The sequence below is a fragment of the Haliotis rufescens genome, unplaced genomic scaffold, assembly GCF_023055435.1.
Source record: "Haliotis rufescens isolate VD_foot unplaced genomic scaffold, xgHalRufe1.0.p SCAF_2, whole genome shotgun sequence".
In the NCBI taxonomy this organism is placed as follows: domain Eukaryota; kingdom Metazoa; phylum Mollusca; class Gastropoda; order Lepetellida; family Haliotidae; genus Haliotis; species Haliotis rufescens.
This window is the reverse complement of record NW_025963890.1, coordinates 7,150,227-7,169,074: the sequence shown is the minus strand read 5'-3', so window position 1 is coordinate 7,169,074 and position 18,848 is coordinate 7,150,227. Positions and strand designations below refer to the sequence as shown.

The 18,848-nt window shown below is 39.1% G+C and overlaps 2 protein-coding genes across 2 annotated transcripts; one reads left to right on the top strand and one right to left on the bottom strand.

The window, feature by feature from the left end:
• Nucleotides 1–1,868: 1,868 nt before the first annotated feature.
• On the top strand, nt 1,869–12,899 carry LOC124147969 (pre-mRNA-splicing factor 38A-like). Its single transcript, XM_046518840.2, has 8 exons — nt 1,869–2,025; nt 3,954–4,113; nt 6,279–6,400; nt 6,807–6,892; nt 9,998–10,102; nt 10,664–10,776; nt 11,330–11,428; nt 12,231–12,899. The coding sequence occupies exons 1-8, from the start codon at nt 1,896–1,898 to the stop codon at nt 12,457–12,459; spliced, it is 1,044 nt and encodes a 347-aa protein (XP_046374796.1). The 5' UTR covers nt 1,869–1,895; the 3' UTR covers nt 12,460–12,899.
• A 1,386-nt stretch (nt 12,900–14,285) lies between these two features.
• LOC124128887 lies at nt 14,286–18,647 on the bottom strand. Its single transcript, XM_048399555.1, has 2 exons — nt 18,560–18,647; nt 14,286–17,681 (listed from the first exon to the last, which is right to left on the bottom strand). The coding sequence occupies exon 2, from the start codon at nt 17,675–17,677 to the stop codon at nt 17,069–17,071; it is 609 nt and encodes a 202-aa protein (XP_048255512.1). The 5' UTR covers nt 17,678–17,681; nt 18,560–18,647; the 3' UTR covers nt 14,286–17,068.
• Nucleotides 18,648–18,848: the final 201 nt, after the last annotated feature.

Genomic DNA, 18,848 nt, shown 5'->3' with positions numbered 1-18,848 from the left:
ACCATCTTCGCGAGGCTGGAATCCGACCTAGGAGACCAGTTATCGTCCCTGTTTTGCGACAGATCCATCGACAGCGACGCTTGCGTTGGTGCCATACCTTACAGCCTTGGAATTTGAGAAACTGGATTTCCTACACCACGAGATCTGACTTGCTTGTGGTTCAGGGAAATTTGACAGCAAATCGCTACATGAATCAAATTCTTCTTCTCACCTTCTTCCAATCATTGACCGCTAGAGGGAGCTGTTTCAATAGGACAACGCTCCACCGCACACAGCTCGTGTCACGGTAAACTACCTCCATAATGCCAACATCAACGCCTTGCCCTGGCCGTCGAGATCTCCAGATCTCAACCCAATCGAACACCTCTGGGATGAACTCGATCGACGTGTACGTCAACGTCAGAAGACGCCACAGACATTCCCACAACTGGCCAACGCGTTACAAACAGAATGGCGCAGAATTCCGAAGGGCAGAATTCGTACACTTATCCGGTCAGTGCCGAGGAGATGATTGCTGCCCGGTGTGGTCACAGCCAGCACAGCGAGTTCAGCGCAACCTTGTGGCTTTATGTGACATGACAATGAACAGTTTTCGAGCTAAGTGGAGTTAATGACATGTTGATCCTGAAAAATTCAAAAGATTTTCTTGAAGTTGTAGTTTCTTTGTTGTTTAACACCGCACGCCCAATATTCCAGCTATATGACGGCGGTCTGTAAAATAATCGAGTCTGGGCCAGACAATCCAGTGATTGACATCATAAGCATCGATCCACGCAATTGGGATCGATGACGTGTATCAACCAAGTCAGCGAGCCTGACCACCCGATCCCGTTAGTCGCCTTTTACGACAAGCATAGTCGCCTTTTACGGCAAGTATGGGTTGCTGAAGACCTATTCTTTGCATGCGAATTTAATTTTTTTCACTGCTTAAGTTCAACCTCAGTTTCATCATCTCTTTCATCAATACCAGGATAAATTAGTATATTTTATTTATGTCATTGTTTATGACTGTTTAGAAACTGAAAAAGCGAAAAGAATGATTTTTGATGATAAATAGAATCTCAACCTTGTGGTTTTATTCTCTTTTTTTTATATCAAATACTAGTATGTCGAGACGATAAAAGTTCAAAACTCCGTTTTATATCTGGAATATGGCAGACTGGCGTTTCACTCAACAAGCAAAAATAAAAAAATACCGGTACAGAATACAGAATAAAAGCGTTTTCATTCCATTTTCAAATTCAAATGTTTTCTTGTAAATATGTTTTAAGTATTTTACACGTTGTTTTATGGTATTCTACCATTCATTCCATTTCAAATTCAATTTTTTTCTTGTAAATATAATGTTTTAAGTATTTTACGGACAACTTGGTATTCTACGGTATTACTAAAGTTTCCATCATCGTGAAATGATCATTGCTTCCGAATTAGGTTTGTGCGACGTACATACGTCTTTGTTGCGATAAACGCCGCATGCAGATATTCACGCCAACCTCCTCAGTGTAAGATGGTTTAGTTTTGGGTGCCGGTGGTCTAAAGCCCGTACTTTGATAGTATAACATGTAGTGTTGATATATGAGGCATGTATATGTGTTGGTATGAGTATTTTTTAAATGTTATTTTTTATTAATCTACGGTTTGTGATATCTTCCTGACATCTTACTTGCCTCTGTGGCAGATTTTTATCAATATAACTGTTCTCGTCACAACATGGCTCAAATATTGCTGATGTGATGTTAAATTATAACTCACTCATATACAATCACTATCGCCTTCACTATCGCCTTCTGGGCGTCATCGACTTGCGCATCGAAGCAGCTTTCTGATATCAAGAGACGGGACCCAGCCTAATACAACCGGAACCGGAAGCGTACTGCTCGTTCATTTGAAACAACATGGCGAATCGCACAGTGAAAGATGCACATTCTATCAAAGGAACGAATCCTCAGTACTTGGTTGAGAAAATCATACGCACACGTATCTACGAATGTAGATATTGGAAGGAAGAATGCTTCGCTCTTACAGGTGCCTCATATGTTTTTCACTTTCTAGAGACTATTAAATCAAACATGCAAACATACCTTCTCGTCACCTGTTTTCGTGGCAACAGTGTAACATGCTATAACGCGCAGTGGAAACACTTTAGGGCGGCATGTGCTAAATTTTATGGACGCTACATTTGTCGTGTTAATGGACAGATGATAAATTGGAAATAGTTTAAGTGATCATGATTCTAAAAGTTGAAGACGTGAACCGAAAATGTTAATTGTATGGACCGAATGTACAGTACAATAATATAAATGACCACATCATTACTTCTTTGATTGACATTCTAGAAGTTGTTGAATAAGTAAGAAAACTGGAATACTTTATCGATAAAAACTTCTGGTTTATTGCAATAACCCAGAAGTTGTTATCCATAAAGTTGTACGTTTTCTAAACTAGCACATGATTGTTTTGATGTGTGGTCATGTATCTTAATCCGGTGTTAATCACTAAGTAGACGAGCACTAATTTGGTGTCATAGTGGCCATGGTTTTGACTTTGGCTCTGGAGGTGAAATGGTGTTTAACATCGCATCCAAGGTTATTGCACTTATATAGCAACGTGCATGTATGAGTGTGTGTTTGTGTGGCTGCTTGTACTACTGCGGACTCATGCCGATTTATAGTGCTAGCTCACTGAGATACCATGCCACAGTTTAACATGAATACCCCACTCAGACACGGTATACTGACTCGAACCGACCAGTCCTTGTTTTAGCCCCTTAATGCCGAGCGCCAGACAGGGTAACAACAAGTACCATCTTTTTGGTATGACGCTGCCGGGGATCAAACCCCGGACATCCGCTCTTTGGGCGGACGCTCTACCACCAGACCAAGGAGGCAGTCGCTTTTGCTCTGGGAAAAGGAAACATCGTTGTGTGCTGTTTTCAAGCTGTTTCATTGGTGATTTCGCCAAATGTGTTACAGGAGAGAAGTTCGTTCAGTTAGCCAGATTAGGGGTTGTTCTGAACCTGTTCAAGTCACCACAACACTTATCCTCTACCGAAATAATGCTAATTAAAGTCAGCAAAACAGAACACTGTAAATAGAGTTTACTACACAAGTGTCTGTCAGATACAATTTATCTTATGATTTGTTTCAAAATGTATAGAACAAGCTAAAGTGAGTTATGTGTATTAAAACAGGTTGTAAGATAAATCATATATTACAGGCATGAATCGATGATTATATTGTCTATTCTCATGAATAGTAGTAGCACTTTAATACATAGCACAATGGTCATGAGTGATGTCATCCAGCTTCCTGCTTAGTACTTATGCCAAGTGTGACCCTCCACAAAAACGTTTCAGTCATATCTGTTGATGATAATGAAAACTAAATAAGATCAAAGAACACTTATCAAACACTCTAAAAAACTATTTATAAAATGTTTCAAAACAGATGTAGGTAAAGTCTACTGATGCACTTGAGGCTTATAATGAATTACATTCAGGAAAGTAGTGTGTCATTATATGACCTTATGTCCTCACCATGGAGTAGCCAATGACAGACCTGGAGGGACGGTAGGGTAGCCTTGTGGTTAAAAAAAGTGTTTGTTCATAAACCCGAAGACCTGGGTTCGATTCTTCACATAGGTACAATGTGTGAAGCCCATTTCTGGTGTTCCCCACAATGATATTGCTGGAATATTGCTAAAAGCTGTGAAAAACAATACACATGTGTTTGATACCTGTTATCTCAATGGGCTTTCTTACCCACAGATGTGTAACTAAGATAGTGCTGTACTCCCTCAATATGTGTTGTGCTTGCCCTACTGCTGGTGACTGTTTATCCTGGTAGTTGACATGTAAGGGCAAATGTCGATTTTTTATTGTAGGAGTATCATTGTCAAGAAAATACCCTGCGTCTCATTTTAACTAAAATGCAAGTATTTCTGTACATTTTCAGCTGCCTTAATGGTAGACAAAGCCATGGAGCTGAGGTATGTGGGAGGCATCTATGGGGGGAACATCAAGCCCACACCATTCCTATGTCTGGTTCTGAAGATGCTGCAGATCCAACCTGAAAAGGACATTATTGTGGAATTCATCAGAAATGAAGATTTCAAGTAAGCCACCTGATTATGAGTCATGCACTGACAGCACCGTTCCAAGTGAAATCATCCAAATAATTATGTTTGCAGATTAATGAACCATGACAAGACTAGAGAGTAATTTCCATTTGTATTCATTTAGATATACCATGAATACTCACCATGCTAACAGTAATCATTGTAATCATCCCTGAAGACTGGGTATCACATGGGGCACAGTAAACTAGGGGCACAGTGGCCCAGTCGTCTAAGGCGCAGCGATTCTCTGTGCAGAGTTGCGTCTCTTAGGCACGCCAGAAACCTATGATAGTGTGTTCAAATCCCGGTTCGCCCCAGTTATGTTTCTAGGTTTGTCAGCACCATACCCGTGCTTGTGGGTTTCACCGAAGTGGTAAACGTCTGAGATTTACATCACTTCGGGCTTTCCTCCCACAATAAGCTGACACGCCGTGATATAACTGGAATATAGGTTAAAGGCGGCGTTAAACCCAACTCACTAAATGGGTATCCCAACACTTCTACTATCGGTAGCACTATTTGAATAAGAGAAGTTTACTGGTGGGACTAAATGTTAGTCTACTCTTACAGTTGACCATCTTCCCGAGCCCACTAGTGTCCACTAGCCTATATCTAAGCCTAGTTTCTACCCTTGCCACATCAAGGCCACTTTTCTTAGCTTAGCCCTGGCAGCACCTCATGTAGATCACGGGTTGTGCCACTTGTGATGAAAACGTGATATCCAATCTGATCGCTGTTCTTTTCTTGTATGGCTTCACCAAAATATCGACGACCATAGGCGACGACCTCGTTGATCAGACAATGAAAACATTCGCAATTTCATCCCTGACACAAAAATATAGGCAATCTTTGGGGGGTTTAAAAGATGAAAAAGATGTATTCGTGTCAACAAAGACTGTGATAAACGTGGTAAATTACGAAGGTGTACAGTCGTGGATGTTGATTTTGTGAAACGTTCACTGATTGGACTAATGATATGTGCGATAGTCCAATCATATTGAGCACAGGAAAGTGGGCTGGATGTGGAAAGGGTGGAAACAAGATTTTGAAAAAAATGCTACGGGATGCTCTGACTGGCTGGCTGGCAGTGAAATAGACCCCCACCTCTGTCGAGTGATGATTCTAACCATGAGCCAAGTCCAGTTGCCTCGAACTTTAACCAGTTGTGATTTATGATCACTGATGTCTCCACTCTCAAGAGTATAATATGAATTTATCGTAACCTCAGCATAAATCATGATATACAGCAGAATTATTTCACTTACAGTTCTGACCTCATTGCCAATGATATGATTTAACCTCGTTGTGTTTATGATGTAACACTCTCATGTATGAAATACAAAAAATAAGAGTTGCAGAGTTCAAGATCCAATGTTTCAACCTCTACAGGAAATAATACAAGTTGCAGCAGGATCACGAGGGGTAAATGGGGTTTTATGCATCCCACATTGGGTTTTATACCACAGGCCGAACATCCATTGACCTAGGAAAAGTGTGCGACCCTTTTGCTTTGAAGTGGAGTATAAGGGATTTTTTCTGCCTCTCAGAAATCCACATGCAGCCTGACTAGCTCATGGTGGGGTATAAGAGATTTATTCCCCTGCTGAGGAATTTATTCCCCTTCAAGGTGGGATACACTGTAAGTTGTAGGAGGAGGGGTATCCTGAGGTTTCATGCGTCCTGAGTCAGGAGCCTCTGGCTCATGGTATAAAACCTAATGAGGTACACATAAGACTCCATGTACCCTGAGTGATCCTGCTACAACAATTTCTCTCACCAACATGTTTTATTATGACATTGTAAAAGAATTCGAACAAATTCATAATTGATAGAAAATAGCGGTTCGATTAAGCTGAGGTTAACTATGTCACATGACTTCCATTAACTTGGGAAAAGTGTGCAGCTTTTTGCTTTGAAGCGGAGTATAAGGGATTTGTTCTGCCTCTCAGAAATGCATGTGCAGCCTTAATTGCTCGTGGCACGGTGTAAGGGATTTATTCAGCCGCTGAGAAATTTGTTCCCCTCCAAGGCGGGATACATGATATTTTATCAAGATCACATGGACCAAACAGATCTCATCATTCTGACATGGAGGTATGACAATACATTGTATTCAGAGCCTTCTGTCATTGCTTGACAGTGCCTGTCCATGGGTGTTGTAGGTATGTTCGAGCTCTGGGCGCCACCTATATGAGACTTGTCGGGACATCGTTAGACTGCTACAAGTATCTGGAGCCACTCTACTATGACTACCGGAAACTACGGAACATGAACAGATCTGGAGGTGAGTACACATGGACAAACATATGCCATCTCTTGTTTGACTGGTCATGTGTTCAGACCCGGAGTGGAGTGAACATGGTGAAATTTCCAAAATTAGAATAAGAAAATCAAAATTCAGTTTGTTTTTCTCAATTTTTGGTAAAGTTTCAGATATGTAAAAGTGACTTGTATTTCCTTATGACAGAACTAATGTTTTATTTATGATTTGCTAGCTATTGCCATATGTTCAAATTCAAAATAAATCCCAGTGTACTAAGGTCTACTTGTAACAGCCAAGAACTGAACAAGATCGCATGCCATTCTCCATTGTGGGGGGGGGGGGGACTTTACTGAGACTAACTATCAAGCATTTTGACTGTGCCGCTAGCGCTAATGTTTGTGTCTGCATACGACTGTCTATTTTTCAGAATTTGAAGTGATGCACATGGATGAATTTATTGATGAATTATTGCGAGAAGAAAGACTCTTTGATATCATCCTTCCAAGAATACAGGTAACATTTCATGTACATACACGTCCTCATGCAAGGTGAACACAATGGTTGTTTTACCGTTAGTATGGTTTTAGTCTGTGCTGCAGCTTAGTATTTATTTTCAGGATATATACTGATACTTTTTCGACAGACATCTGGCATTGCCAGATTAAGGTAGATACTTTTGATATCTATGGGTGATCGCCTTACTGTCCTGTGCTGGTTGTTATACTGTCATTCAAGTTTTTTTAATATTATATGCAGTCAAACATCGTTATGTCGAAGGTAAAGGGACCCATGTAAATACTTCGCGTTAGCCGTGGTTAGACACAACCAAAAACTGATGAATAAGTAAGGAATATGCAGGGACCAAATTTTTACTTCGAGACAACCATAAGTTCGACACATCAAAGTTTGACACAACAGTTTTCGACTGTAAATGCATTGCTGTTCAAGTCACAATATGGCTGAAATATTGCCATTGTCACAAATATTAAATCATTCATTCACTCTTGTGGGGGCGGTGGGGTAGTGTAGTGGTTAAAGCAGTCGCTCGTCACGCCGAAGACCTGGTCTTGATTCCCAACATTGGTACTATGTATGAAACCCATTTCTGATATTGGTGGAATATTGCTAAAAGCAGCGTAAAGCCCTACTCACTCACTCACTCACTCCTGGGGGGCGGTCGGGTAGCATAGTGGTTAAAACATTCGCTCGTCACGCCAAAGACCCGGGTTCGATTCCCGACATGGGTATAATGTGTGAAGCCCATTTCTGGTGTGCCTCGCCGTGATATTGCTGGAATATTGTTAAAAGCGGCATAAAACCATACTCACTCACTCACTCACAAACACTCCTGGTTGTGATGGTAAAAATATTTTATTCATAGCTGAAAACAAGAATGCTGACATGATTGTGACATGATACATCAAATTGAGTGTACAATGTGTAGGTTTGTATTTATGAAGCAAGACATTGTAGTCATTCAGTCATTCTGAATTTGAAATATATTTTTTAAATGAAATATTTATTTGATTTACATTTATCAACATGATCAAGCACCTAATACATTTTACTGTCTTCAAGCATTCAATAAAATATTTTTTTATGTGTGTTCCTTTCTTCCTTTGCCATGTCTACCATGTTTACTTGATAACATATGATGTCAATCACTGGATGCATGGTCCCAACTCGATTATTTACAGACCACTCTCATTATCTGGCATATTGCTGCGTGTGGCGTTAAACAAGCAAACAGACTTGATGAAATACACAGTATATGTTGTCCCACCAAGTATTCATGCTTCACATAAGTCACATCAGTTGACAGTTAATGGACCTAAGATGCCCTGAACAATATGGTTAATAAAATACATACCAAAAACATACTCCTCACCTGACATTTTTAGCTTACCTGAACTCACATCGTGGCTTTTCATCTTCACTCGTTAACTAACTATGAAAGTCCAGTTTCCACTAGGCTTGAATTTCCTTGCTCAGTCGTAGTGCCATCAGTGGACATTGCTAGTTAAGTCCCTTCTATGTCACTCCTACTGACCTATCTGATTCCTCCTCTCATATCACTTGCATTTTCTTCAAACAAAATGGCGGCACCCAGTCAAGACGATCTGATAAGATGGGCCTTACCTCGCGAAGCTCATCAAATTACTTGAGCACCTTGATTAAAAACATGAAAAGATTTGGAAAACATCTGTCAATGCCAAGTTGACGGAACACATGCTTTGCAAATCCTGCAGTTGACCAAAATCTGCACGTTGAAATCCATGTTTACGAACCAGATGTCTAGTTCATTACGCGATTTTGATTGGACTATGCATGGACTCTGTAGTCCAGCTGGCATTCCAGCCTAGTACAGCAAAGGTGGAAACTTGACTTTTATAGTCCGTTAACTCCCTTACCTCAGGAAGATGGGTTAGAATAGGTCATCAGGAAACCATGGTTGTTGTAAAACATGACTAAAGGGATCAGTAGGTAAGACAGCCTGTCTTGGTTGATGCACGTCATCGTATCCCAATTGCGTGGGTCAATGCTCATGATATCAATCAATAGATAGTCAAACTGTCCTGTTTGATTATTAACAGATCGCCGACAGGTTACATAGCTGGAATATTGCTGAGTGTGGCAGTAAACAACAAACAAACATGCTCGTTCTCACCAATGATGATACCTGAATTTGTTCAAGAGGTTTGATTCTGATTTTCAACATGGCCACCATGACAGCCATATTGAAAAAGTTATGTATAGCCATTACTCAGTCAATTTTGTTCAAAATGTAATGCAACTTGGTACATGTGTACTTTAGCCATACTGAAAGCTGAAACTTCTCATGGCCATAATTTGGCCATTTGCTTTCAAAATGAAATTTGATATATGTTATAGTTTATACTACTCAGGCTCAGAACATATGTACTGTTTTTTTCAATATAATATTATTAGACTTTAATTTGACCTGTTAGCTTCGAGCTTCGAGCTAAGTTCTCTTACTGAATTTCCTCACACCTTAATACATCTCAGAAACCACTGGACCGAAGAAGCTGAAACTTAACCATGTTAACATTCTTCTTCCCACCAATGATGACACCACAGTAGCCATTTTGAAAAATCAACTTCTAGTTCAAAATGTAATTAAATGTGTTTAGTTTCTTGTAGGATTCATCATTAGGGCTACATTTTAAGAATTTTTCCTTGCCCTTAAATCCTCTCAAAACGAATATTTGGCTTTGTAAACTCCTCCTCCTTTGGCCTGTAAACTCAAGCCAGACTGAGGAAGCTAAACTTAGGTTCAAATCATCAGATTTTAGTGTTAGTTTTCCTTAGTGTTTATGCAGACATTTTTTCATTAAAGTGGCTGTCTTTAAACTGAAGAATACATATTCAGATGAGCAACAGTGCCATGACACTACTTTTTGAAGATTTGGATGAAAATATAATACTGATCATAAGTTTGTCATGGCCTAAAAAATAAATTTTATTAAATTCTGATCAAGTAGTAAGAGGTATCCATTTCAAGTATGTAAGTATCATCATGGGTAAAGGGCAATAAACTGAGCATTATGAAACTGATTAAGGATTTCTGATTTTCCTTACTGGTTGTCATGGTTACAGAAGCGGTGCGTGTTGGAGGAGACCAACCAGCTGGAGCCCCGAGTGAGTGCAGTGGAGGAAGACCTTGAGGACATGGAAACAGACGAGGAAGAGGAGCTGGTTATGGTTTGTTAAACTTAAATCATGGATATGTGTATGCAAATAAGCACAGTAAAATATCTGGACATTCCTGAATCATTTAGATTAAATTAAAATTGAAATCAAGTCTCTTTGTTCAAACATTTAAGTTAGTTAAACTTCATTATATCTCGTTCAGCATTTAGGGGCATTGGTGCCCAGTTGTCTAAGGCACCACACTTGGCTGTGCTGTTACATCTTTTAGGAGTGCTAGAAGCCTATGTTCCTGGCTTCAAATCTCAGATGCACCCTCATTATGATTCATGGTTTGTCAGAACTGTGCCCATGCAGGTGGGTTTCATCAAAGTGGTAAATGTCCAACACCTGCTTCACTTAGGACTCCCCTCCCACATCAACTGACATCACGTGGCATTCAATCTTTTTTTGCATTAAACACCATCCTCCAGAGTACTACCCGGACTTTCAAGGACAGTGCTGTTGTCTGATATATTAAATTCCTCACATTTGGTGCTATATGACATGATGTATGCAAGTGTCTTGAGTATGATATGGGATGTTGTATGAAAGTATGGTCTGTGGCTTTGTCAGGAATCTAAAAGGAGTCCATCACCAGAGAAGTCAAAGAGTCATCGAGATATGGACAAAGCGAGAAGTCCATCACCCCGATTCCGTCGCAGTAGGTCAAGGTCACCACATAGGAGGTACGTTTATGATTCACAATTGACAGTTATTTTGAATCATCTTCGTCTACGATATAGGCTACATACATTCATAGACCCCTGAAGATCCGGGTAAGAAAAGGTCTTCAGGAACCCATGCCTGCCGTAAAAGGCGACTATGCTTGTCGTAAAAGGAGACGAACAGGATCGGGTTGTCAGGCGCTCTGACTTGGTTGATGCATGTCATTGTATCCCAATTGTGTGGATTGATGCTCTTGACATTAATCACTGGATTGTCTGGTCCAGACTTGATTATTTACAGATCGCCGTCATATAGCTGGAATATTGCTGAGTGCGGCGTTAACCAACAAACAACAACAACACTAATGACAGTTATTTTGAATCATCATCGTCTACTATATAGGCTACATACATTCATATCATTGTAACTGTAACACAAAGTCATTCCATTCACGACCAACATGTACTATGTTAACCATCATTACGTTTCATGTTGATCCTAGAATGCTGGATTAGGATCTTGGACGGCAACAGTATGTTGAGGGTTCACTGTATGTGATAAATGTTTTTGCAGAGACAGAGACAAAAGTCCATCCCGACGCAAGAGGTCAAGGTCGCGGGAGCGAGAGAGAAGACATGGTCACAGATCACATAAAGAAGATGATGATGATAGGTAGGAAGATTGTCTGGACATTGTCACTGTAAACGGGGTCCACTGTGGGGTTGAGGGGTCCTTGATAAACTGAGCATCATTTCTTATACAGTAAACTACTGTTAAAACAAACTGAAAGGGACCACTAATTTTGGTTCATTATAAATGAAGTTCATTATAAGCATATAAACAGGATATACACAGCAAATGACCCTGACCAAAATAACAGTATGTTATATCCGTCAGTGTGTTATAAGCGTGTTCGTTATAAACATAGTTTACTGTACTTATTTCCAATATTCAACTGTACATTGCTTCAAACATCACATGAATCATTCCCAAAAGAATAATGATATTTCAAAACGCAAACAACTTTGTATATATAACAAACTGTACAAGTCAGATAACAGCAATCATGGCGTCTGAAACTTGCTATGAAGAACAGGGTAGACTCCAGTTGATCTTGCTGTGATAGTCAAAGCTGAAATATAAAGGATATTGAGTTTGCCTACCAGTAAATGTTGTTTTAATTTGGGCAAGTGTAGAGAACATATTGGCAAAATTCAGTGTTTTCTGTTTGCGGTAATATTAACATTAAGAAATTGTTTGAACTTAAGCATAAAAATCAAGGGGTCCTTGTCATAATCCATATGTTAGAGATTAAAGATTTTGGGAGTTCTCCTTTGGAATAACATAGAAGACCTCAAGGACCCAAGGACCGCTATTACTTTGGAACACTGTTTAAGGGTATTCTCCTGTACCCTGAGGTAGGCTGTACGTATGTGGAGGTTTATATCTACCATGCCTCTGTGCAATGTTACAGGAGGAGGAGATCTAAGAAAAGCAAGAAAGACAAGAAGGATGACGATCGACACCGGGATCGCGATCGGGACCGGGACCGGGAACGCGACAAGGACAGGTCTCGACATCAGGACCATGATCGGGACCGACGTGATCGTGGGGACAGATCACGTGGAGGGGGTCTTAAACAAGAGATTAAGGAAGCGAATGAACTACGGGCAAGGCTAGGCTTGGCACCACTGAGGCCATGATTGACCGTATCTGTTATGAAAGGTTTCTTAATGCATGACAATTGGTAATATCCACTGAGAAAGATCAGTTCAGGATCTTTGAAATACAAATGTTCCTGTGTTGATGGTCTATTTCTGTAGGGCAGGACTCAGATCTCTTTGGCCAAGTTGTGAGATCTTAACAGCTATAAACAGCAATGCAGATTTCAGTCAAAAGTACAGCCGAATCTTTCAAAGCTCTTTTGAAGTAATACTTCCATTCAGTGCGAGTTTTGTTTCATTTTCAAGGGAATCAAATAACTGTATGTGTATTTGAGGATTAGCCTGATGTGAAAGTGAATTTCCCAGCTTTTCATGAAGCTTGTGTATATATCAATTTTAACATGACTAAAATGATTGCAATGTGTGTCATCTATATTGAATTTCATGATCATTGTGTAAATAAAGTCATCATCAATGAATCTGTATTAAGTCTTTACCGTATATTAAGGCAAGTGCTCGAAGAGTGGTGATGCTATGGTGAACCCAGCTGAAAGTTGTCATAACAGCACACAACCCTGGTGTTTCTGCTTGATCTTCTTGAACAAGACACCACCACCAGCAGATTCTACTGGGACTAGGAGACAAATTCAGGAAAATACTTAACTTAGTCAATAAAGACCAAACAGATTTTGCAATGCTGGATTTACACAGTCAGTGTCCGAAATAATTGCCTGCCTGCCTGCCTGTAGCTGGTAACTTTTCTGTCAGGCAGTGTGAAATTTTCTACCACCTGTCTAGCAGATAATTTTAAGACCACTTATATATTCAGTTTAATCATAACTCATTGTAGATTCTCTAGTGATACATTGAATTATTTCAATTGAATCAAGACACAATTGGTCTCATATTTTTTGCAATTTTTCAAAAATGTTCAAAATTTATGTCTGAATGCAGGCAGGTAACTTTGAAGATGGGCAGGCAACATGTATGGGTCACCTGTCTTGTTGGGTTTTAGAAGTATTGCAAACACTGCACCCAGTGCACGTTCATGTGATGCTTTCCTAAAACTATCACATGTTCCATACACTAAGCACAGGCCAGAAGAGAGTGAGTAAATACGGGTGACTGACTGGTACAGCAACTATCCATGCTGTTGGGGTACAGTGATATGCACTCTGCAATGTGTCACATTGTTACCACCAGGGCCCTGGTGCGCAAAGCAATCTTAGAACTAAGAGGATCACAACACCCATACATTAACACAGACTTCCTATAATCGTAGGGCTAAGATTGGTTTGTGCAACGGGGCCCACATTGCATTGCTGATTCACAGTCCAGTGCTATCATTTAGTGAAGTATTAATTTCCAGAGAATCAAGACTGATATTCTGGCATTTGATCAGTTCAGATAAGCTGACCATCAGAAGTACTTTTGCAGTCGTTCTTCTTATTGACAGCATTTGCAAATGTAGAAATATGTTTATCCATGTTGCCAAGGGGATATGTTAGTGTTGCAATGCTGGAAAATGGAACATGCTTGGGTGGAGCGCATGTTTGATTCAAAATGGAAGCCCCCAGCAAATCACAGAGAATAGTCTCTCTTCAAGACAATCATGCAGTAAGGGGTATACCATAAGAAATTACACTGCGATGTTGGTGCACCAGTACTTGTAGCTTCAGCCTTCATGAACCTGAAGAAATTTGGACCTGGGAGATCCAGTCAAGGTTCCATCTCTCATAAACAAAGTCCATACTAGCAATAAAATGGCTACTGTGCCAGTCATAATAAGTTCAGCCTTCTTCTGATACTTGCCAAAAACTGGGAAAATAACACACACAGGACCAATGTTTCTAAAACAAACAAGATACCTTTTAAGCAAACCTCTTTATTAAATACTGGAAAAAACAGAAAAATAAATTGCATCCATTCATGCATTACTTTAATCACAAATCTTAAATATGAACAACTGTTTTGAAGAGAAATAAAACAATTTACATAGTGAGTACCATGTCATTCAGATTTATACTTCTAAGAAGACATTCTTCTCACATGGTAAACCTCAAAATGCTGATATAATCTAAATGCATTATATGCACATATTTGTCTGTTTCACAGGGACAATCATCTCGCATACACACTGATACTACTTTTACTACATAACCATAACCCATGCAAATAGTAACCATGGCAACATAGCATTGAAAGTCTCCAGTCTCAAATATTACATTAAAAAACAACAATGCATCAGACGTGAAACAAATGTAGTTGTGACTGATAACATGCCTTAATCAGTAGATGGGATTTTTGTTGTTGCTATTTGACATATAATACATTCAATATTTTAGTTGTCATTTATTCAAAAAATTGTCTTCAACATGGCCACAGCTGGCACATTAAACGAAAGTCATGTCAGCATTCAGAACCACATGTTTCCCGTCCCACTGCTCTATCCATGTTCCACACGGACCACCACAACTGGCACAAAATAACACCTCACATAACTGGAATAATATCATGCATTTTATGCAGAAGAAAAGACTTTCTGAATATACATGCATTCTTCACCGAGGTTCACATTTCTTTGCACGTTCCAGGAGTAAATATTTCCCCTTGAATGGATCACTGCACATATATAAAAAAATGGCAGACATTTTGCTTATATCTAGTCAAACGCCACCAACGACCATCATGTAGTTATAGCACCTGTCGTAGCTTGTATTAGTCTTAGCACCTGTTGTAGCTTGTGGCAAGTTGTATAATGACTAAGTTATGTAAGATGGAAACAAACAACTGGTTCTCGGGCAATAACTTTCGTTTTTGCTTAGAATGTTTCACTCAGCAATATTCAAGATCCAAAATGGCCACCCGTAAATAATCAAGTCTGCGTCATACAATCCAGTGATTAATATGAGCGATCAGGTGCAATGACAGACTATCAAAAAGTGACTGAGCCTAAGTCTGATGCTTTGAATTCTTTCATGTTTACTGATATGGGCCTGCCCGAGAACCTAGAGGTGTTTCCAACCTTATGCGCAGCATTGAAAATTGTAAATAATCATGAACACTGATGAACACAAAAGGTAAAAAAACTGTTTGATCAATACTTTTGTCACTATGTTACACACGGCTTGGACATTCTGACATGGAGGTGAGATAAGCTTTGGTATGAGATGTTAAACTGTCAGGATTTAGTAATTTGCCATTGTGCCAAGCTACACAGCAGTTGATTTAGAACATTCCTTTTCATGAGATACATTACCGTGACCCAAATCATCAGGATCATTCACACCTTGCACTGAACAGATTCAAACCATCTTATCCAAAATACATTATACAGTACCACATGTTCAATCTGCATCTCGCAACATTTCCTCCTCTTATTATGAACCGTGGATGCAAACCTTGATATGCACTCATATGCCAGTTGACATATTATGAAAACAATACAATTATACAAAATGCCATTTTTACAGCACATGAATTGAACATAATGTTATAAAAGCAAATTTCATAATACAAATGCTACAAAGTTTGGCAAACAAGAATAAATGTCAGGAATGATATTCGTAACATTAAACATGTTAAAGCATTATACCAGTTAACACAATGCGAATGCAACAAATTTAACATTTCAATTATCAATATGATCAACACAGGCAAAATTGGAAAGACAATTGACTTTTAATAGAATTCCCTCAAATTATCAATAATGCAGGATAGCAAAGGATGTATTTCGTTTGATTGCGTTCACATAACAATGAATAATGATGAATAGATTGACTCATTTCAAAAGGCATAAACAGCTCTTTCAAAGAAACTTTTAAAAAAACTGTCAACTAATGTTCTGTCAAGCCATAAGTCGCCTCACAGTCATTTTGACAATGAGCTGGATATCCTCAAACAATTTACTATTGGGAACAATGTTACAAATCACTAATCATTCAGGACTACGGATGAAACCAGCAGAAAGCAACCAAACTGGAATATGTACACACCTAAATAGCCACACCAAGTACAAACAAGACACAATCTCTGTAAAGTGTGCATTGTAATCATTAAAACATGCAACATTTTCGATGGTGACCGCAACTCACGAAATACAGGTGTACTCACTGTGTTGTGGTCTGCATGATCTAGAGTAGTTTGATTAAAGTGTGTAATATTCTTTAATTTGGTTGCTCTCTGCTAGTTTTCATTTGTAGGCCTGTCATTGTGTATTGCAATATTTATTGGATCATCAAACATGTCAAACACGTTCCTTTTTCTACTGGGTATCTTATTCACACAAAAATGCACCAATCACAACAACCTAAAAAGGTTTGTCATGGAATAACTTGGAATACATGAAAATCTATGGCAAGACATTATGAAGCCAGAAACCTAAGTTCCATAGGCCTCTGAGCAATTATGATTACCATTGTTTTGGTTAACACCGATTCCTTAATCAAAGGCAGTTTTGCATAGACATATAACGTCATGAGAAGATGCTCTCATCATCAACCTTTGATGATTCATTACATGTCTACATGAGCTCTATCCCTGAGGGTCCTGGCCAGAACCACGATGGTATCAGTCAAGCCAAGACGTTGTGATCTTATCCTCAAAGAAGACCGCATATACACTTCCTGGAAATCAGGTTTTTGACTTGTCAGTCTTCGCTTGTCATGCAGACATCATCAGCATTATATATTTGTAGGCGGAGAGACTTTTCGTCATCAGACAAACTCTCCATTGTGGCTGTGCTCTCCTGTGACTGAGGAAGATCTTCCTCTGTTTCTCCTTGGCCTTCTTCCTGGACACCTTCACAGTTCAGCACAGGAGGATCAACACAGGAACAGGTAGCATGTGTTGCCTGACCATCAATATACATGTCCACCTCACATTTCAGGTCTTCCCTCCCTATCCTCTGCATCAGCTCCCTTAACAGTGACGTGTTGTATCTGGATATTTTTTTCTGTCCATGCAAATGTCCAAGTAGGTCAGCAGCATTTCGTATTTCACAACATTTCTTTGTCTTGATTACATCGTCTGCTGAGAGGACAAGTTTCATCTGCGAATATTCTTCATCATTAATGTGAGTCGAAATGTGCAACATCAGTTTGGCATAATCAGAAAAATGACCACTTGTTCTGTTTTCTAGTAACACTTTTGTCAGTCCTTTGGAGGCATGTTGATGTTGATGATCTTTCTCGGAGCCATCATTTCTCTCAGAGACTGGCTTAATGTCGGTGAACCGCTTGCTTCGAACTGCTGCCATGATTCTGAAAGAATATGAACAATTATTCAGGTTATCCACTTTACAATTTTTATATTTAAAGACATTTTGCATAAATTAGAAAATTTATGATATTGGTATTCTTATTTTATCTTCAAACATATTTTCATTAAATCCAGAAAACTATAGGTCCCAAAAATAGATCTAAGAGGTCATAGCTTCATATGGTCATTAACATTATGGACTGCACGAACAGGGTTGGGAAATGACAAGATTGATGAGGTGAAAGGAATTGAGGACAAATTTCATTACATGATTCACGATATCTAACGATAAAACTGTTCAAAACATTTGCACAGAAATATTCTTATCAGAAAAAAAGAACATTAGCTCTATGAGAGTATGATGTATGAAACATTGAAATAGTTGCACATGTATGTTTAAAGCTGAGCTGACAGGCTTCAGCCAATGTGCAAACAAAAATTACAAAAGTTTTGTGATGTATGTCAATTTGTAGCAGTTCATGATTATCCTAAGTAAACAGAGATGATTCATTTCTCCAGCATATCAACCTAAAAACTGGAAACAGGCACCGGACTGCATGTATACCTGACAATTGCAAGTATCTAATCGACATAAATGATTTTCTTTTTTCAAATGAGTAATTTTTGTAACATAGAATATAAGAGACATAGGTGTCTAGACTGCCTACATGACATTGCAATTTATACAACCAGACTTGTGCTTTTCTCGTGTTCCAGGTCCAATCAATCAGTGCAGTGCCTAACTGACTATCTAATAATACTAGGCCTACAACTTGACTTTCTTATTGACTGCAAATATTCGTCATAAATGGTAGTGGAATCTCATCCGAACAAGCATGTCAGTACAAGTATAGAATATAATACAGACACTGCGACACACGTGTCATTGCTTGACCCAACTGCACCAACGCTTGCTTCCTTCTCATCGAGAATTTCCCACGAACTGTTGTGATGCTGGTTCCCGCGTTTTCAACTGCAGGATCTAAAATAGGGAATGTTTTTTAAACGAACATCGAAGATTATTAATGAAATTTACCTTTATATGTACCAGTTTTCAAATTATATGAATGGTCTAAAGAAGACCATAAAATAGGTTCCAGAGACCATAAAATAATTATTTTATGGTCTCTTGTGGTGCCAGAGATACTGTATTAAAAATTATAATCTAC